The sequence below is a fragment of the Rattus norvegicus genome, chromosome 2, assembly GCF_021556685.1.
Source record: "Rattus norvegicus strain SHRSP/BbbUtx chromosome 2, alternate assembly SHRSP_T2T, whole genome shotgun sequence".
Lineage (NCBI taxonomy): Eukaryota > Metazoa > Chordata > Mammalia > Rodentia > Muridae > Rattus > Rattus norvegicus.
The window spans coordinates 189,543,592-189,566,295 of NC_141535.1; the positions used below are offsets into that span (position 1 = coordinate 189,543,592).

Here is a 22,704-nt window from a genome sequence, read left to right on the forward strand (position 1 = left end):
ACCCTTCTCAGATTCATGACTTTGGTTCATTGTATGACTCATTTAGGTTAATCAGGGATGTCTATGTGATTATTTGCTGGATTGTGAATGGATTGGGATGATCTTTTGGAACATGATGGGCTCATCAGTAGGTACACAAGTGATAGCACTCTCTCCCTTTTCCCTGAGTCTAATAAGCAAGACGTAGGGGTTCTGAGTCTCCCCTCCATCCTCCATCCTTGTGCACAGACATATACTTATCAAGGGTCTGAGGACATACTCTTTTAACCTCTTTTAAATGCTGTGGTTACTCATGAGCTACTCATATTTTTTAAATGAAATATTCACAATTCAAATTTTTAACTTGTGGGTAGGTGGGTGGTTCATCACAACCAGGGAAGGTGAGGCTTATAATTTACTATGTGGCATAAAAAGAAAGAACAATAATTATGGGCAGAGTATGAGGGAACCAGCATGGCAAGGACATGAGAAGTGCACAGCAAATACGAGGTCAAGAGAAGGGTCAACTCTGAGACTGAAACAAAGGAGTGTAGACCTCTCTGTGGCCAGGCTCATTGATTCCATGTGAGCAACCTCCAGACCGCCATACTCGAAGGGGCAGCCCAATGAGCCAGGAGAAAGAAGGTATTTAGTGGCAAATTAGACTTGTTTAAACAAGATGGCATATTGGCTGTACCTTCACAGTCTTTGCACAGTCACTGATCCACTGATCTCAGAGTCTGCATGCCTAGGGACAGCTAAAGTATGATTTCTTGTGAAGTCTACTATACAAACCGGTTGTTTCCCTTCAGGGATTCAGTTTGCTTATTTATAAAATATGAAGGGCATCAGCCTGGATGACTGACAGTTGCTTAGAAGATGCAGGTGTCAAGATCGTGCGCTTTAAGATGTATAACCTAGCTTGTCATGCAGCCTGACGCTATTAAGTATGCTGTGGAGTACATCTCTAGCCTTGAGGATTTTACTAAAATGGAGATAACAAGGCTCACCTGAACCCCAGTTTAGATTTCACTGACCTTCCCTGTGTAGTGCCTCCCCTTGGATTTGAGAGAGCCAACTCAAAGCAGTGTGGGTGGCCTCTTAGCTTCCTAACAGCCTCTTGGGCTTAGCTCTTTGTATTGTGTGTTGGCTGCTGCTGCTACTGAAATTATGGAAAGCCTGTGGCTGTCACTTAAACCCCAGAGAACCTCACAACCTTAAAAACACTCATGCACTGGAAGGGCAAGCACCTTGGCTTCAGACATTTGAGATCAACTGGCATTTTTAGTCCCTGTCTCATACAAGAATCTGATTTACAAAATAAGAAATGTGACTACGGAAGTAGGAAGTGAGCACCACACCCCCAAGTAAAGAATTATATGGAGCGCCCCTTTAATCCCAGTACTAGGAAGACAGAGGCAAGTCATCTCCGTGTATTCAAGGCTAAGTTGGTCTATAAAGTTAATTCCAGGCCATCCAAAGCTAAATAGTGGGACCCTATCCCAAGGGGGAAAATGTCCGTCCTGATTTTTTCTTCTTGGCTTTACCATCAGTGGTTGTAATGGTTTCCAGTGGGATTTAAAGCTAAAGCACATGCAAAATAATTTTTTCCAATGTGTTTTGTGTGTCTTCTCTTGCATATCACTGTGGAATTGTGAACCAGGAACAATATTAAGAAAACACAAAATTACCTAATGCAAATTAGGACAAAAGAAGTAACGCCTTATTTTAAGTCTGAATTGAGCCCATTGATTAAGTCACAGGTAATTAGAAGTAACTCATAATAATTTAATCTTGATAAAATGGTGTACATTGCATGTTAAAATGTAATCTCTCTTTCCTGAGACTGTGTGCCTATTGCAACAATGTGACCAAATAACTTTCACTTCAAATCTGTGTTTGCACAAGCACACAAGATAAACTCTACTCATGTCACTGTCACTCCCTTCTCTCCCTTGCATGTAACCGTTAATCATTCTGCCGCTTAACCTTCTAAGCTCCTCTTTGTGCCAAGTATTCTGTGTTGCTGATTAACCAGCTGATAATAAACTCTGTCTTAGTTAGGGTTTTACTGCTGTGAACAGACACCATGACCAGGGCAACTCTTAGGACAACATTTAACTGGGGCCAGCTTACAGGTTCAGAGGTTCAGTCCATTATCATCAAGGTGGGAACATGGCAGCATCCAGGCAGGCATGGTGCAGGAGGAGCTGAGAGTTCTACATCTTCATCTGAAGGCTGCTAGCAGGATACTGGCTTCCAAGCAGCTAGCAGGAGGGTATTAAAGCCCATGCCTAAGTGACACACCTACACCAACAAGGCCACACCTACTCCAATAAGGCCACACCTCCAAGTAGTGCCACTCCCTGAGCCAAGCATATTCAAACCACCACAAACTCCAATTTGAAGTTTTATTTCATCAGTTTCCTCAGCCATCAACTGTTAAAACACTGTTAAGTTACTACAAGTTCTTAGAAGCCCACAAACACTGAACATTCTTCTGTCCATGTGAGTTCATTCCTATGACCCTGAGCTGCACATGCACCTGCCCCTCAGTGCCCTTCAATGAAACCATAATGCCAAGTGAACACTCTCATGTGTCCACAATGCCCTGATGTTCTTAAAACTACAGGATACTATTATTAACCAAAGAAAACTGCAAAAACCATGACTAGTAAACAAGGACCAGAATCCTATGTGTCTCTTGCAAAATTTTAGTTGTCAACTTCACCTTTAGGGCCTTGCCACCATTGCCCATCATCTTAGCTAGCATATCTGTGACAGTTTCATAAAATAAGTGTGTATCTGACGTAAGTCTTGTGGCTTTTCCCTTAAGTATGATTATCTGGAGAAGCTTTCCAAAAACCTGCCTCCGTTTACAAAGAAAAATGAGGCTGAAACCAAGACAGCTGACCCAGATCTTCACTCAGGTAAGATGTTAACATGGTCCCCATGCCTATTGCCATACCCAATACGGCCCCTTAGGATGTGTCCCATTCTTACATCTGTGGTCTCAATGACAGCTGGTAAGAAAACATGCTGCCGGCTGTCTGCTACAGATAGGTTGGAGTTATATAAAGAGCACAAGATGTAAACTGAATTTCAGATCCATCATTTGTGCCTAAAGCATTTGGAAGATCAAACTAACCAAGGATGAATGAGAGATTTTGTGAGACTAGAGAATGCACATGGTCTCAACATAACTCACGTGCTTGGTAATTACAGCAAGTAAAATGAATATTCACGTTTTCCACCTTAGCCAAGTAGCTAAATTTTTATCAAGGACGAGACTTTCGGTCATTCAGGGCCTTCCTCCCAGAGTACAATGTAAATAGTAACTCTACAGAATTCATGCTAAAAATCCTTAATCTGAATCCAACCAAGAGAACATAATTGACAAATGTGTACCAGTCAGTAGACATTGTACAATACAACTGACTTGGTCTCTTCAAACAAGTCACGGTCAAGACACATACACTGTTCAATCATAGAACCCTTGGCTCACAGGCACGTGACCTTAATTTTAGTGCCCAGTAACACACACACACACACACACACACACACACACACACACACACACACACTCAGAGTCAGTATCATGAAACAAAAAAGATGGGAGAATTGTTGTCATTCAAAAGACCGCATATGACATCAAAACATTGTGTAACAGACCCAAGGTAGGAATGTGTGAGTTTTATTAGGGAACTGTATATCAGGGATGGAATTGTTCATTTCTTATATATAGTGATGGAAGATGGAGACAAAGGGGAGTGTCTGTATTGTCAGCAGTTGCATGCTGAGAGGCCGAGGCCGAGAGGGTTGGCATTGAAATGGAATGCAGCCTTTCTTCTCAGTAAGCCAAATAGTGAGAAGACCCAAAGAAAAGAACTTTCCACTGCATAATGTTATACCTACAGTACCTCTACCCAGACTGTGCCTGGTCAGACAAAGCATGTCTGTTTAATGGCTCTTGCAAAGCAAAGTTCAGGGCTAGAAAAACAACTTGTGATTGCGGTGAGGAGAGATCAGTGATCCTGAGTTGATGGTCCTGAGTTGTCAAGTTCTCCACAGCCTGTAGAAACCCCGGCCCACTCCTTGGAAGGACAACAGGCTTTCGGGACAGTCTTTATTTATTATTATTATTATTATTATTATTATTATTATTATTATTATTATCACTATTATTATTTAAGCTCTTTTACAGTCCAGTCTATATCCCCCTCACAGTCCACACTCTGACCGTTTGACTTAAGCAGTTTTAGATTTATTTGCCTTCCCAATTATATATATATGTATATATATATAATTGTTTCATACTGTATCTGTTTCTTAAAGATACATATTCTAACAAAGAGATGCATTTTCAAAGTAATGAATATGTCGGGAATCATTTTTGTTTAGTGGGTAAAGGCAGAGGCAGAAGGTGACAGCTCCATCGGGTTCTTCTGCCCACAAGATCCAGCCAGATCCTAGGGAGTATGCACTCTGCAGACACTACCTTGTTTGTTAGTGGCAAGCCAGGATCATGTTATGAGGAATCTCTCAATGATGCTGTCATACAGAGTCCTTTTCAGGAGAGTGGGGAGGCACCCTGCTCATTGAGAAGCCCATTGTCCAGTGTTTGTATAAGCGTTGGTGGTCTCTGTGTCATTGGCCACACTGTGACTTACATTGTTTGTTTGGGGATTTTAGATTCTACACTGACTGTAGATGCAAAAAAAGAAGTCTCAGATGCACATCCCCTTCCAAACCAGGAGGTTGCTGAGAATAGCCAGGAATCTACTGGCCAAAAGGAAACTGAATATGTAACCAAATATCTCCAGACCCCTTCTCCCCCAAACCAATATGAACATTTAACAAAATCTCCCAAGGAGTCATATAGTCAAAGTCAAAGTGAAATTGAAACCAACGCTACCAAGGAACCTGCTGGCCAGAACCACACTGAAAAGTTTAAAATTTCTACCAAGAAGTCTGCTAGCCAAAACCAAATTGAAAATCTAATAAAATCTACCAAGGAGCCTGCTGGTCAAAGCCAAATGGAAAATATCTCCAGACCGCCTACTGAAGGTATGGCTATATTCTTCGCTTTCTTTACCTCACAGGTGTGAAGTAAACATCTTCCGTCTTCAGAGTGCAGGATCCTCCCAGGACGCAGGATGCCCCGGCACTGCGATTTCAGGCTCAGGCTGCCATACCTAGCATTTCCCATGGAGCCCTGCGATTTCAGGCGCAGGCTGCCATACCTAGCATTTCCCATGGAGCCCTGCGATTTCAGGCGCAGGCTGCCATACCTAGCATTTCCCCATGGAGCCCTGCGATTTCAGGCGCAGGCTGCCATACCTAGCATTTCCCCATGGAGCCCTGCGATTTCAGGCGCAGGCTGCCATACCTAGCATTTCCCCATGGAGCCCTGCGATTTCAGGCGCAGGCTGCCATACCTAGCATTTCCCCATGGAGCCCTGCGATTTCAGGCGCAGGCTGCCATACCTAGCATTTCCCCATGGAGCCCTGCGATTTCAGGCGCAGGCTGCCATACCTAGCATTTTCCCATGGAGCCCTGCGATTTCAGGCGCAGGCTGCCATACCTAGCATTTTCCCATGGATGCTAAGAATCCAAGTTCAGATCCTCATGGGCAGGAAATGCTTCACTGACTGACCTTTCTCCCCAGAATCATACAATTTATATATTTACAGTATATATTTCTAATATGTTATATATAATTGTGTGTGTGTGTGTGTGTGTGTGTGTGTGTGTGTGTGTGTGTGTGTGTGTGTGATTTAGTTGGTAAAGGCAGAAGCAGATGGTTTGGCCTCTTGGGGAGGGAAGGTGGCACTGGCCGCTCCTCTAGAGTACCTGGATTCTAATTCAGCCACATGGAACTTCCAGCCATCTATAACTCCAGTTACAAGTGGCTGCCTTGGATCAGGTATTCATGCAGTACGCAGACATACACATGGGTAAAACACTCACACTCAGAAAATTTGAAAACGGAGAGGTTACACCTACTTAAGAAGCTGAGGCAGGAGGATTTTAAGTTTAGGCCATTTGGACAACATAGCAACATGCACCCATACCCCCACAGCCCCACATACCCTCACACACACACCCACAGCCCCAACACTCCCACACACCCCCACATACCCTCACACACACCCACACACACACAGAGGAATGTGGACATATACCTAACAACATATACGCACCTACAGAGAAAAGTGGTAAGAAAAAAAAATATATATATATATATATTACTTGAAAATTCTTCACTGAAGTGAGTCCGTTAGGACTGGTCAACTGAATGGGTATTTGAGAAAAAAGAAGAATCAAGGTTGGTCAGAAAATTAGCCTGTATAACATGCTGTGGGGCAAAGACCTTCTAGTTCTTCTGTCTCCTCTTCTGCCAGCAGAAATCATGATATGCACATGGCTATATGCGTAGGAGAGTTGTGAAAATTGAATTGCTTAATATACATGGACTTCTTGGCACTGCACGAGGCACATGACAAACTCCTCATCAGCACTTTCAGGAGTAATAATGTTGTGAGATAATTAACACCATCGGATAAAGCTGTTAGAACGGCTGCCTCCATGAAGAACAGCGGCCCACAGACGGCAGAACACTAACTGCCAAGTTCCACCTCCAGAGATCCTGCTTACTCCTGATTGACAGCAGGACCTGTCTAGCCTATGTCCAGAAATCTGTTTTCCCAGAAGCTACCCTGAGATGATGGTGCCCAGATAGGTTTGGTGCCCTACGGAATGTGACTCATTGGGGTTCACACTCCACCCCTGACACTCATTACAGCTTCTTAGGAAACGTTATCTTCTAGACTTCAGTGTTCCTCATCTGTAAAGAGACAGAAAGAGAAAGAGATGGGGGGAGAGTTACCAAGCTAAGGATTTAAATCTCTGGTTTCATCCGTTGATAATTACTATGCCAAATTTTAGAGGTATAGGAATTGGAATAGACTGGAAATTTCTGAAGGTGGGGCCCCTCCGTGGGAGGAAATCTTTCAACGTCAGTGTTTCACTAGCTACCCTTGCTAACTTAACGGAAAGGATCCAGAATCCCAAAGTTCAAGATGAGCTCACTGTAGGGAAGTTACTTGAAAAGGTAGGATTCTGTTCACCGATGCTACCAGCACCTGCCTGCCATCTCAGAGAAGCTGAAAAGAACAGAGAGAGGCAATGTCTGTAGAATTACCTAGCAGGATGAGCAAACGGAAAACAAAGACTGATGAAAGATTTTACTTCTTTAAATAAGCCCTTTAAGGCTTAAAGACAGGACTGGAGAGATGGCTCAGCCTCCAAGAGATCCAGTGCTGCCTTCTGGCCTCTGAGACGCCTGCCCCTACACACACACATGCACACGTGCACACACAAATACTCACATACCACATACTAACAACTACATGCAAAGAAACACACCCACATGCACATATATAATAAAGTAAATATATATTATTATTATATAATACTAAAGCAAAAATTAATTACAAAGAGTGACTGGAGACATTTCCAGGCTGGTCCATGCCCTTCTATGTTCTAACAATATCTCAGATGTGCTCTAACTTAAACTTATTCTCTAACAGAACCAGAAAATTTTATGCCAATCAAAATTCCAACCCAGTCATTGCTGCAGGATGTTACTGGAAAAGCAAGAAAAGAGAAAGTGAGGTTACCTCATTACATGATGAGCTGCAAGCCCAAGTGTCAGCCTCACACCAAGGTAACAGAGATGCTTGGGCAAGCCTCCCAGGGCATTCTGTGCAATTGAAATGTGGCGAGGCTGGTGCCAGCTTTGTGCCCCCACCATTCCTCCACAGGAGCACAAAAAAGGCGGTGCTCTGCTGCCACTGGCTCATACCAGCTCCTGTGTCTCACCAGCTGGCTGGCAGGTCCTGGGAGTGGTCACACTGGGAAGAATAATTCAGGTGCTCTCTGTCCTTTACGGGCACCAATGGCCTCCCTTCTGCTTGTCAGTCAGAGCTATGCCCTTTTGTAAAGTCCCTCCATTCTGGCTAAATGACAATAATTCTTCAAACTGCAGCCTTTTATGTTTGCAAACCTAAAGTCACTTGTTTGCCTCGACCCTTGCCCTCCCTGCCTGTGCACCCTCACTTAAGGCTGTCTATTGCCACCTGCTATTCTTTCAACACTGCCTGGTCACCCTGAGGAACTGCTAACCTTGGGCCAAAGGAAAAGGAAACTATATGATCTTCCCACGCAACCACTTCCTCTGAAACCTGTAAGGAGGGACCTGCTACTCTGTCACACGTGTTAGATATCCGAAGGATCATAAAGAGACAAAATACAAAAAGAAACCAGAGTCTGACTTCAACTAACTGTGTTCTGTGTTCTGTGTACTGTGGTCACTAACACGGAGAATGAAGGGAGGCTGCAAAGGGGAAAAGCTAGCTGGGACCTGTTATAGGAGTGCAGGAGGGGCTTGGGATTGGGGAAATTGATACAGCTCTGGGAGCTATGCGTGGAGCTGTAGTCTCTGCTGGAGTAGTCTGCTTTGGGGAAGACAGATTATCTTGGGAGACAGGCTCTTTGCAATCCTCTGGGTTGTGGGTGACCAATGAGGTTGGACAAGATCAGCTGCAGTCTCATAGGAATCCTGTTTTAAAACAGGCTGGCTATCAATGTGGGCTTGGATGCTTCTCCAATCCCTCACCTTGGTGCTGTCAGTCTGTCTGTTTATGGCATTAATAACTCTTCTGATAAGCTCCTACCTCTAAGGAGGGCCTGTATCCCTTACACACAAATCCCAAGACCTTTCTCTTAATGAAGCTCAGGATAACATCCAAAGAACTTTAGCCGGCACAAAGTATGGTCTCATGTTATTGGAAATAGAATAATAAATTCAAAAGTTTACTGGAAATTAAGTAGTTTTCAATATACAATTCTACATAATTGGATGCCAGCATAGAAAAAAAGACAAAACTGGCAACCATGATAAATTGGTAACAAAGTGGTTTTTAAGGTTGCCATTCTGTGCCATGGCCATGCTGCCCCTACCCCACCCCATCATAAGAAATTCCTGTTCTCAACCAAGATATTCCATGACAGAACCAAATTTACACAATATCTTTCTACAAATCCAGCACTACAAAGGATAATAAATGGTAAAGCCCAACATAAGGAGGCAAGCTATACCCTAGAAGAAGCAAGAAACTAATTGTCTTGGCAACAAAACAAAGAGAAGAAAAGCACACAAACATAACCTCACATCCAAATATGAATATAACAGGAAGCAATAATCACTATTCCTTAATATCTCTCAACATCAATGGTCTCAACTCCCCAATAAAAAGACATAGATTAACAAACTGGATACGCAACGAGGACCCTGCATTCTGCTGCCTACAGGAAACACACCTCAGAGACAAAGACAGACACTACCTCAGAGTGAAAGGCTGGAAAACAACTTTCAAAGCAAATGGTCGGAAGAAGCAAGCTGGAGTAGCCATTCTAATACCAAATAAGATCAATTTTCAACTAAAAGTCATCAAAAAAGATAAGGAAGGACACTTCATATTCATCAAAGGAAAAATCCAACAAGATGAACTCTCAATCCTAAATATCTATGCCCCAAATACAAGGGCACCTACATACGTAAAAGAAACCTTACTAAAGCTCAAAACACACATTGCACCTCACACAATAATAGTGGGAGATTTCAACACCCCACTCTCATCGATGGACAGATCATGGAAACAGAAATTAAACAGAGACGTAGACAGACTAAGAGAAGTCATGAGCCAAATGGACTTAACAGATATTTATAGAACATTCTATCCTAAAGCAAAAGGATATACCTTCTTCTCAGCTCCTCATGGTACTTTCTCCAAAATTGACCATATAATTGGTCAAAAAACAGGCCTCAACAGGTACAGAAAGATAGAAATAATCCCATGCGTGCTATCGGACCACCACGGCCTAAAACTGGTCTTCAATAACAATAAGGGAAGAATGCCCACATATACGTGGAAATTGAACAATGCTCTCTCTACTCAATGATAACCTGGTCAAGGAAGAAATAAAGAAAGAAATTAAAAACTTTTTAGAATTTAATGAAAATGAAGGTACAACATACCCAAACTTATGGGACACAATGAAAGCTGTGCTAAGAGGAAAACTCATAGCTCTGAGAGCCTGCAGAAAGAAACAGGAAAGAGCATATGTCAGCAGCTTGACAGCACACCTAAAAGCTCTAGAACAAAAAGAAGCAAATACACCCAGGAGGAGTAGAAGGCAGGAAATAATCAAACTCAGAGCTGAAATCAACCAAGTAGAAACAAAAAGGACCATAGAAAGAATCAACAGAACCAAAAGTTGGTTCTTTGAGAAAATCAACAAGATAGATAAACCCTTAGCCAGACTAACGAGAGGACACAGAGAGTGTGTCCAAATTCACAAAATCAGAAATGAAAAGGGAGACATAACTACAGATTCAGAGGAAATTCAAAAAAATCATCAGATCTTACTATAAAAGCCTATATTCAACAAAACTTGAAAATCTGCAGGAAATGGACAATTTCCTAGACAGATACCAGGTACCTAAGTTAAACCAGGAACAGATAAACCAGTTAAACAACCCCATAGCTCCTAAGGAAATAGAAGCAGTCATTAAAGGTCTCCCAACTAAAAAGAGCCCAGGTCCAGACGGGTTTAGTGCAGAATTCTTTCAGACCTTCATAAAAGACCTCATACCAGTATTATCCAAACTATTCCACAAAATTGAAACAGATGGAGCACTACCGAATTCCTTCTATGAAGCCACAATTACTCTTGTACCTAAACCACACAAAGACCCAACAACGAAAGAGAACTTCAGACCAATTTCCCTTATGAATATCGACGTAAAAATACTCAATAAAATTCTGGCAAACCGAAGCCAAGAGCACATCAAAACGATCATCCATCATGATCAAGTAGGCTTCATCCCAGGCATGCAGGGATGGTTTAATATACGGAAAACCATCAACGTAACCCATTATATAAAGAAACTGAAAGAACAAAACCACATGATCATTTCATTAGATGCTGAGAAAGCATTTGACAAAATTCAACACCCCTTCATGATAAAAGTCCTGGAAAGAATAGGAATTCAAGGCCCATACCTAAACATAGTAAAAGCAATATACAGCAAACCAGTTGCTAACATTAAAGTAAATGGAGAGAAACTTGAAGCAATCCCACTAAAATCAGGGACTAGACAAGGCTGCCCACTCTCTCCCTACTTATTCAATATAGTTCTTGAAGTTCTAGCCAGAGCAATCAGACAACAAAAGGAGGTCAAGGGGATACAGATCGGAAAAGAAGAAGTCAAAATATCACTATTTGCAGATGATATGATAGTATATTTAAGTGATCCCAAAAGTTCCACCAGAGAACTACTAAAGCTGATAAACAACTTCAGCAAAGTGGCTGGGTATAAAATTAACTCAAATAAATCAGTAGCCTTCCTCTACACAAAAGAGAAACTAGCCGAGAAAGAAATTAGGGAAACGACACATTCATAATAGACCCAAATAATATAAAGTACCTCGGTGTGACTTTAACCAAGCAAGTAAAAGATTTGTACAATAAGAACTTCAAGACACTGAAGAAAGAAATTGAAGAAGACCTCAGAAGATGGAAAGATCTCCCATGCTCATGGATTGGCAGGATTAATATAGTAAAAATGGCCATTTTACCAAAAGCGATGTACAGATTCAATACAACCCCCATCAAAATACCAATCCAATTCTTCAAAGAGTTAGACAGAACAATTTGCAAATTCATCTGGAATAACAAAAAACCCAGGATAGCTAAAACTATCCTCAACAATAAAAGGACTTCAGGGGGAATCACTATCCCTGAACTCAAGCAGTATTACAGAGCAATAGTGATAAAAACTGCATGGTATTGGTACAGAGACAGACAGTTAAACCAATGGAATAGAATTGAAGACCCAAAAATGAACCCACACACCTATGGTCACTTGATTTTTGACAAAGGAGCCAAAACCATCCAATGGAAAAAAAGATAGCATTTTCAGCAAATGGTGCTGGTTCAACTGGAGGTCAACATGTAGAAGAATGCAGATTAATCCATGCTTATCACCCTGTACAAAGCTTAAGTCCAAGTGGATCAAGGACCTCCACATCAAACCAGACGCACTCAAACTAATAGAAGAAAAACTAGGGAAGCATCTGGAACACATGGGCACTGGAAAAAATTTCCTGAACAAAACACCAATGGCTTATGCTCTAAGATCAAGAATCGACAAATGGGATCTCATAAAACTGCAAAGCTTCTGTAAGGCAAAGGACACTGTGGTTAGGACAAAACAGCAACCAACAGATCGGGAAAAGATCTTTACCAATCCTACAACAGATAGAGGCCTTATATCCAAAATATACAAAGAACTCAAGAAGTTAGACCGCAGGGAGACAAATAACCCTATTAAGAAATGGGGTTCAGAGCTAAACAAAGAATTCACAGCTGAGGAATGCCGAATGGCTGAGAAACACCTAAAGAAATGTTCAACATCTTTAGTCATAAGGGAAATGCAAATCAAAACAACCCTGAGATTTCACCTCACACCAGTGAGAATGGCTAAGATCAAAAACTCAGGTGACAGCAGATGCTGGCGAGGATGTGGAGAAAGAGGAACACTCCTCCAATGTTGGTGGGATTGCAGACTGGTACAACCATTCTGGAAATCAGTCTGGAGGCTCCTCAGAAAATTGGACGTTGAACTACCTGAGGATCCAGCTATACCTCTCTTGGGCATGTACCCAAAAGATGCCCCAACATATAAAAATGACACGTGCTCCACTATGTTCATCGCAGCCTTATTTATAATAGCCAGAAGCTGGAAAGAACCCAGATGCCCTTCAACAGAGGAATGGATACAGAAAATGTGGTACATCTACACAATGGAATATTACTCAGTTATCAAAAACAATGACTTTATGAAATTCCTAGGCAAATGAATGGAACTGGAAAATATCATCCTGAGTGAGGTAACCCAATCACAGAAAAACACACATGGTATGCACTCATTGATAAGTGGCTATTAGCCCAAATGGTTGAATTACCCAGATGCCTAGAACAAATGAAACTCAAGATGGATGATCAAAATGTGAATGCTTCACTCCTTCTTTAAAAGGGGAACAAGAATACCCTTGGCAGGGAAGAGAGAGGCAAAGATTAAAACAGAGACTGAAGGAACACCCATTCAGAGCCTGCCCCACATGTGGCCCATACATATACAGCCACCCATATAGACAAGATGGATGAAGCAAAGAAGTGCAGACCGACAGGAGCCGGATGTAGATCGCTCCTGAGAGACACAGCCAGAATACAGCAAATACAGAGGCGAATGCCAGCAGCAAACCACTGAACTGAGAATAGGACCCCCGTTGAAGGAATCAGAGAAAGAACTAGAAGAGCTTGAAGGGGCTTGAGACCCCATATGTACAACAATGCCAAGCAACCAGAGCTTCCAGGGACTAAGCCACTACCTAAAGACTATACATGGACTGACCCTGGACTCTGACCTCATAGGTAGCAATGAATATCCTAGTAAGAGCACCAGTGGAAGGGGAAGCCCTGGGTCCTGCTAAGACTGAACCCCCAGTGAACTAGACTGTTGGGGGGAGGGCGGCAATGGGGGGAGGGTGGGGAGGGGAACACCCATAAGGAAGGGGAGGGGGGAGGGGGATGTTTGCCTGGAAACCGGGAAAGGGAATAACACTCGAAATGTATATAAGAAATACTCAAGTTAATAAAAAAAAAAAAAAAGAAATTCCTGTTCTCCTTCTCTATAGGTCAGGACATGCCCCCTTCCCAAATTCCTCACCTTGTCAGCCTAGGGATCAAAGCTTTATGTAATAAATAATTTGAGACTTGAGACTGCCTCCTTTTCTGATCATGGGCTCAGTCATATTACAAACCTATACGTTCCGGCTTTCAAAGTTCTCAGACCAGTAGGCACCAAGCAACACCCAAGGAAGAGGAGAGACCTCGCACCTCTTGTTCTCTATGACACTGACGAGCCCTACAGGCACCTCGTACTGAAAACGGACCATAGCAATCTATTAGTTAAAACACGCTCTTCCGTCTTCCTGCCCAGCTCACTCTCCTTCAGCCACTGTGCTTTCCTCCCTTCTATCCGTCCGCAGAGCCTTTTAGATAAAGTTTTCCCACCAGCTCTTATAGCAATACTTGCTTATGCTCACAAGTCAAAACAGAAAAAGATTATCCTTCCTTTACTTCCACGGCACATGCTGGCCATCACCATGGTGACCCCCTGTTACAGTCGAGTCATGTTGCCGTGCATACGTAACTGATATTCATGCTTGAAAACTTGAATGTGCATACGTATTATGTATGGGTTTGTCAGAGGTGCAGATTCTGACTCTCTAGTTCTGATATGTGACAGGAGAGTCTGCAGCTCAGTTATTGGGTGATGTTGGTGATGGGCAGAGAGCAGAAGCTTACTGTGTGGCTTCCTGATCAGTAGCATTGGCAATACCAGAGAATTTTTTTCCCTTTTTTTTTTTCTTTTATTTTTTTTCCGGAGGTAGGGACCGAACTCAGGGCCTTGCGCTTGCTAGGCAAGCGCTCTACCACTGAGCTAAATCCCCAACCCCCCAGAGAATGTTTTAAATACAAAACCCTCCCCACTCTAGACACAGAGAGTCTGAAACTCCAGGGACAGGACCCGTAATCTTGAGTATTCCAGAAGATTCTGCAGGAACCTAAGCAACCCTGGCTAGCCACTGCCCCAGAGGAAAGAACATGGACCTGCGAATCGGGCCAACCTGGGGTTAAGAATTCACTATTTAAGCACTCACACAAATGATTTCCTTCAGCTCTGAACTTGCACTTGCCTTCCTTTAAAACAAGACCTAAAATATTTATATAAGGATGATGTTAAGATTGCATGTACATTTTAAAGTCTTCCCTCAGCCAAGCGGTCATTCTCTGGTGTCAGTGGTATTTTTTTTTTAATCGAAAACTCCCCTTCTCCCTTTTGTCAATGTCTCTGCTCTACCTAGGTGGAAGATTCTGTTGGAGGAAAAGTGAACACATCCTCCATTGCATGTGCTGCTATTTATAACCCAGACGTATCCCCTTTCGGGTTCCACCTTCTCCCACCATCAATACAGTTTGGAGTGCTTAAAGAAGGACACACCTATGCAACGATTGTGAAGCTCAAGAATGTTGGTGTGGACTTCTGCAGGTGAGGCAAAGGCACCAGGTGTCTTAATGCTTGTCTTTCCTATATTGATGACCATTTACGGAACTGTAATGACATCTTGAATTCTGAATAATCACACCATTTATTTCTTTATCCTTTCATTCATTCTTCGACAAGTCAGTATAGACAATAATGTCATATCTGCATTTGTGCCTTCTATAAGTCCTTAGTCATGCTTCAGTAGAAGCCACACAACTCTGGATCTAACCCAGCAAAAACAAATAATTTGTACAAGCACTTCAGTAATTAATACTCAGGACTTGAAATGGGACGTCCTGATTTGCTCTCTCTTGCTGCCCTAAACACCATGACCTAAAGGAGCTTGAACACAGGAGGGTTGATTCCAGCTTGTGGTCATATTCAGTTATGAAGGGAAGTCAGGGAAGGGACTCAAGGGAAAAACCTGGAGGTAAGAAATGAAGCAGAGACCATGGGGGGACTCAGTGTTTGCCAGCATGCTTCATTATAGAACCCAGAAAAGCCTGCCCGGGTGGCCTCACCCACTGTGGGCTGGGCCTTCCCGCATTAATCATTGATCCAGGAAATGCCCCCATAGACTTGCCTACTGGCCAATCTGATGGAAACAGTTCCTCAATTGAAATTCTTTCCAGGTATGTCAAGTTGGCAACCAATACTAGCCATCACACTACAATAATCACCAACTGTGATGACCTCAAAAAAAAATGACCACAGTTGTGTGTCTGATAGGAAAAGCACGCTCAAAAGTACTGTGCATATTTAAGAATTGGGACATGATAACATAGGACACATAGATATCTCAAAAGATTATTGCAGTGATGCAAGTAATGTTTGTGTCGAGAGCAGCCAGAATCTCCTCAGCAGGACTCCTGTAGGTAGTTCAGCTTTCCTGCCCCCAGTCCTCAGGAACAGTAAGTCTCTAGACTTGTTTACAAAGGTGCCTTATTGTCCCTGGAATTGGAATTACAGGATGTGGTAAGATACTCAGTGGAGATGCTGGAACCAGAACTCAGATCCTCTGGACGACTGAACACTATGTGCTCTTAACCAGTGAGCTACCTCTCCAGCCAGCCCTCGCTTAAAGACTTTGACCTGTTTCCTCCTCCTGTCTTGATTCAAGCCCTGGTAGCCACTCTTGTTCTCCATTTCTGTGTGTTTTGGTTTGTGTTTTAGAGTCTACATGAAAGTGGGGTGATACATTTTCTAAGTCTCACTTCTTTCACTTGCTGTGCTAACGTCTAGGTTTATCCATGCAATAGCAAAACGCATTATCTCTTGAATCAGGTTTGAATAATAATCACTGTTTGTATCCATCTTTCTCCACACATCTGTTGATGGCTATCTAAATTGCTTTCCTATCTTGGCTATCATGAATGGCACTGCAGGATACAGGGCAGTGTTTACCCATCCTTACAAGACTGACGTTTAAGTTCTTTTGGAAGAACTTCCAAAAGAGGAGGGACGCCAGGCCCTGTGACTGCTCAGATGTCCAATATGTCTTATCACTGGGTTTTCTCTTAAAATAGTCATCTTACTGGGTATGTGGTGGTAGCTCCCAATGGTTTTAATTTATTTGTCTGATAATTGATAATGTATGTTTTAATGTGCTAATTGGCCATTTTTATGTGTTCAGTGGAGGAATGCTAATTCAATTTGCTCATTTTTACATCAGATTTTTTGTTTTTGTTTCCACAGCTGAATCTAATGAGTTCTTTGTAATTTTAAGTGACCGATCATAAAGGAGCTTTGTGGTTATTTTTTCTGTGCTTGTTGCCTGCTTCCAATGCAACTTCACTTTGTTGTTACCTTGTAGTACAAAAGTTTTTACTTTGATACAGTATTACCTACTTAGTCTATATTGGGTCCTTGGCTTTTTGTGACAACCAAAGTCATTGCCAAGATCAAATATCTGTAAGACTTCTCCCCTTATGTATTTATCCTGGAATGTTATAGTTTGATGTATCATGTTTCAGTTTTTGTCCATTCTAGATTGATTTTGGGGTTATAGTCTTAAATGCAGCTCCATTTTCATTCTTCTACAGAAAAAAATTCCAGTTCTGTGGCACCAATTTATTTGTTTGCATTCCAAATGCTGCCTCAGATGTCCCCCCCCACCCCAGAGTCTCTCCCCCTAACCTCCCTCCCTTTTTCCTCTGAGAGGGTGCTCCTTTGTTATCCCCTCCCCCAACCTGGAGCATCAAGTCTCTGAAGGATTAGGCACATCCTCCCCCACTGAGGACAGACAAGGTAGCCCTGTTGGGGAACAGATTCCAGTCAGGCTACAGCTTTAGGGACAGTCCCTGGTCCAGTTGGTGAGGGTCCCGCCTGGAGACTGAGCTGCACGTCTGCTACGTATGTACTGGGACCTCAGTCCAGCCCATGTATGCTTTTCGGTTGGTGGCTCACAGTCTCTGAGAGCTCCCAGGATCCAGGTTAGTTGACTCTGTAGGTCTTCCTGTGGAGTTCCTATCCCCTTCAGGGCTTTCAATCCTCCTCCCAGCTTTTCCATAAGAGTCCCTGACCTCTGTCCAATGTTTGGCTGTGAGTATCTGCATCTGTTTCAGTCAGCTGCCGGGTCAAGCCTCTCAGAGTACAGTCATACTAGGCTCTTGTCTGTAAGCATAACAGAGTATCTACAGGATTGATTTTTACCCATGGGATGGGTCTCAAGTTGGGCCAGTCATTGGTTGGACATTCCCTTACTCTCTGCTCCATTTTTGTCTCTGCACTTCTTAGAGTCAGGACAAATTTTGGGTCAAAGGTTTTGTGAGTAAGCTGGTATCTTTATCCTTCTACTGGGAGTCCTGGAGGCATTTTCTTAATTGAGACTCCCTCCTTTGCTGTGACTCTAGCTTGTGCCAAGCTGACATAGAACCAGCCAACACTGTCTGCAAAGAGGAACCACTGAGGTTTGGAGAAGACTGCTGCACAAGTACACTGCTACACAATTACACACTCTAAGTATTGTGTGTATTTCGCTTTCGGTTTTGCTCTTAAGGAGGGGGCTCCCAGTATCTAGCATTGATTGGCCTTAAATGTACAGCAGTCCTCCTGCCTCAGCTTCTCAAGTGCTGGAATTGCAAGTATATGCTAGCTACCACACCTTGATTCTTGTGGGTGTTTCTTCTAGTCCATGGACACAAGGCATCTTGGCATCCATTTGTTTTCCTCGGTGTCTTTCACAGTATCTTGTGGCTCTGAATATATCGATATATCCTTGGTTAATGGTGTGACTTCTCAGTGCTATCACATGTGACTTCATCTCAATATTTCAGCTACAGTTTTGCAATATAAAAATTCTATTAATATTTGAAGGTTAATCTTGTACCAGACAACTTTATGCAATTTATTCACACTAGAATATTTTCTCCTGCACTATCTGGCTTTTAGGCAAAGAGAAAATTTTACCTCCTCTTTTCCAATTTGCATGCCTTTTCTTTCTGTCATTTGATGGCTTTTCATGGTGCTTTTCATGCTACGGCATGCCATGGTGGTAAGTGCGAGTACATTTACCTTTCATTAGACCTCAAGAGGAAAGACTTCATCTTCTCAGCCTCTCGGAGGAGTCCTTATGATGTGAAGCAACTTTCCCTCCTTGCCCAAACCATTTAGAGTTTTTATTTAGGAAAATATATCAGACTTTGCAGACACTTTGTGTGTGTCAATTGAGATGATCAGTTTTAATCTTTGGCTATGTAAAGGTATTACATTGACTGATTTTCACACATACAATTAACTCAGACATCATAGCATGTCTTGATATACTACTAGGTTTTCACATCAATGTCCATCAAAAATATATAGTCTTCTTGTGATTTTTTTTATCCTAGCTTGCAACTATTTAAGGTGGTGCTGGGCTGAAGTTGAAGTTGGAATGAACACTTATTTTTGCATTTTGAGGTGGCCATGAGTCTATGTGGACCAGTGGGGGAATGCTGGGGATTAAATGTGATTTAGGGGTCAAATTGACAGGTACTCCCAATGGTTAATCTTCATTGTTAACCTACAGAGTCATGTAGGAGACACACTTCTGGGCATGTCTGTGAGAGCATCTTCAGAGAGGGAAGAGCCATCCTGAATATAGGAGGACACACACACACACACACACACACACACACACACACACACACAAGCACGCATGCACACTGACTGAAAAGGATAAGAGAGGAGAAAACAAATTTAACATGAGTACACACCTCTCTTTTTCCCCAAGATGCATCATGGCCAGCCAACTTACAGGAATGCCTCCTCCACTGTACTGGACTGACTGCCTATCCCTCAAGCATGAGCCACAATGAACCCTTGCTCCTTTAAGCTGCTTCTGTGAAGCACATTGTCACAGCAGTGTGAAAAGGGACTTAGGAAGCCTTGTATTAATCACCCGTTCTCTCTAAGTATCATTATCTGCCTCCTGACTCAATCTATGTGATGATTTGTGTTTTTAAAGAAGTATATTCAAATTCCATATGAGTTATTCTATTTGGCGGTATATAACTGTTCATTATAATTCTCTGTGACAGTTTTTATTTCTGAAGTATCGTAAATTTTTGTTTTTGTTTTTCTTTTTTTTCTTCTCCAGTTTTCTTTGGCAAGCTGAGAGCTATAAATTTTCTTTACTTTTTAAAATAAAGTCTCAGTTTTATTGACTCTGTTCTTTTTTGTTTATTGTTGATTTATTTTCTGCTCTGTTTTTTTTTTTTATTTTATTTTATTCTTTCCTTCCTTCAGCAAATCTGAGTTAGGCTTATCCCTTTTCTAGGTCCTTGATGTCTAATAATGGACTATTTAATTGAAATCTTTCTCCTTTTTTAATTGTTGTCTGACACTATTCCTGGGGGGCCATGAAGAAATGTCTTCTCATCCCACATAGGGAACAACGACGGACCAAAGTGAGAGCCCACAGAAGTCCATCCTGGTAAAGCAATAGGCTTTATTGGGGTTAATTATAGGAATATGGGTGAGAGGTTACTTAGAGGAACAGAAGTGCCTCAAAGACCGCTACATCACCAAAGCTCACCTCAGCAGGGTTCACAGCTCACAAAACATAGAAAACTTGGAGAATACTGCACAGCCTGCAGGCTGCTCAACACATTGGGAAATGTCTCTTTCAGGCAGTTCCGGTGACCTGGACCTCTTCAGGGAGTTCACCTGATCTCTGCTCCTTCCAGGTGCCTTGGCTGACCTGGGCCTCTTCTAGTCAGCTCAGCTTGGCTCAGAGTGTCCTTACTGATTATATATTCTTGGGGAGGAAGTGATCTGGTAAATCTGGTCAGAGTTAGGGACTTCTTTGAGTCATTACTTCCTGTGCCATAAGCAGCTTCCCAGCAGGATAGACTATTTCACCTCCTTAGACCCTCCTGAGTATTAAGGAGCTTCCTCCAAGATATCTGGGAGGAGACTGGCACAGACATTTCTTGGAGTTCTCCTGCCCCACACAATGTCTGCCTGCACCTGACTCCCGTTACCTGCTTGCTAATCTCTCCTTTGAGTTTCTCTTTTCCCTCTTCCATTATTCAGGAGTACAAGACTTAATTTCCACAGAATTTTCCAGATTCTTTCTGTAATTGAGTACTTGTCTGAAATGATACTAGATGTTATTATAATCATCTATGTTTTTAAAGACTCGTTTGTGAGTCATCCTTTGGTCTACCTTAAAGAACATTCCACATGTGTTAGAGATGAATTTACAGGCAGTTGTCCATAGATAGAAGCTTCAGTATATGTCTGCCAGGTCCATTTGGTCAAAGACCGAATTCATGTGGAGAACTTTTTCCCCCTTTCTAGTTGATCTACTCATTGTAGGAAGTGATACTGAAGTCTCCAATTTGTATTGTACTTAATTTTATGTATGTGAATACACACTAACTGTCCTCAGACACACCAGACACACCAGAAGAGGGCATCAGATCTCATTACAGATGGTTGTGAGCCACCATGTGGTTGCTGGGATTTGAACTCAGGACGTCTGGAAAAACAGGCAATGCTCTTAACCACTGAGCCATCTCTCCAGCGAGTATTGTATTGGCACTTATTTTCCCTTGATTTTTTTAAAAGAAATAAATTTATCAAAATTGCATAAAAGTACAAAGTCAGCCCAGAAGTGTCACATGTGTCTTCAAAGCATTAACAATGACCTACCCAAAAGGAAACAAGACAATGGTTGAATCAAGACAAAAAGTACTGATAAATACATTTAACAAAAATTTAAAATAGTAATTCACTGTATACCACAATTAGTACTGAAAGAAATAAACTAACTTCACGCTATATGAGAGACTTCTGGCTATTATAAATAAGGCTGTGTAGGGGAATGACCAACATTGAGATGGGAGGGGGAGCTTCATCATAGAAGCAGGGAGAGGGGATTGGGGACAACATTTGAAATGCAAATACATAAAATATCCAAGAAAAATAAAATTTAAAAAATTGATATATTTATGTTGCACTCATGAATACAGTACAGATATGGAAACATTACAATATTTGCACAGAAGTCTTCATGTACTGGGCCAGCAAGATGTTTTAGGAGGTGAAGTTACTTGTGAACAAGCCTGAAGTTCTTTTATTTTATTTTTTCCATCTTTATTAACGGGTATTTCCTATTTACATTTCAAATGTTATTCCCTTTCCCAGTTTCCGGGCCAAAATCCCCCTAACCCCTCCCCCTCCCCTTCTATATGAGTGTTTCCCTCCCCATCCTCCCCCCATTACCGCCCTCCCCCCAACAATCACGTTCACTGTTCCCTTGATTTTTATCAGTGTTTTCCTTGTATGTTTAAATTTTCTAGTCAGAAGACACCAAGTGGTAGATCCAGCTCCCTGCTGCCTGTGAGCAAACCCCTTGGGGTTCAAGGGCACACTGGGCCGAAAGTGAAAGGACTTTTCATACTAGAGCTAAAAAGATTTCCTTGTGTGTCTACTATTTGATATTTCTATTTATATTATGTCAAGTATGAACTTTTGCTAGCTAAAGGGAATAAAAAATAGACAATGGGCAAAGAAATTACAGTTGCCACCTTAGCAATCAGTCATAAATAATTACCCGCTATCAAATTAGATTACTTTCTGATGAGTCCACCTTTATTTTCTCCCATCTTTTTGACTTGAAGTAAACCTTCAAAGCCATAAATTCATGCAGCCCCATCTTTTGTTTAGCATTCGTATGAAGTCCTTCCACTTTCGGCCCAGTGTGCCCTTGAACCTCCAGGGTTTGCTCACAGGCAGCGGGGAGCTGGATCTTCCTTCTGGCTTAGCTTCTCAGCTGGTCTGCCACTTGGTGTCTTCTGACTAGGAGACTTGGACATGCAACATGAGCAGAGCAGGACTCAAGGTCGCCATCTTGTTATTTAGCATCTGGCTTCTTTTCTTCGGTCTCTAGTTGTCTAGCTCTGGGCTTTGGTACTTCTCCATAGTTGTAAGCTTTCCCTTTCTGCTCCCATCTACATGCTTGCTGTAGCTGTCTGGTGGTTGCAGTGAGGCTATT

General features: G+C 42.2%; 1 protein-coding gene across 5 annotated transcripts in view; it reads left to right on the top strand.

Annotated features, from left to right (window-relative positions):
- Spag17 (sperm associated antigen 17) overlaps positions 1 to 22,704 on the top strand; it is a 244,918-nt gene that overhangs the window by 200,138 nt on the left and 22,076 nt on the right. For 3 of the 5 annotated variants that reach the window (XR_015669308.1, XM_087634617.1, NM_001447409.1), the window contains 5 exon segments: positions 1,643 to 1,742; positions 2,816 to 2,909; positions 4,672 to 5,046; positions 7,573 to 7,709; positions 15,040 to 15,224. Coding sequence is in view for 2 of the 5 variants with exons in the window: in XM_087634617.1 (XP_087490743.1) it covers positions 1,643 to 1,742; positions 2,816 to 2,909; positions 4,672 to 5,046; positions 7,573 to 7,709; positions 15,040 to 15,224 (891 nt within the window). In the remaining 3 variants the exon portion in view is untranslated. 5 annotated transcript variants of the gene reach the window in all.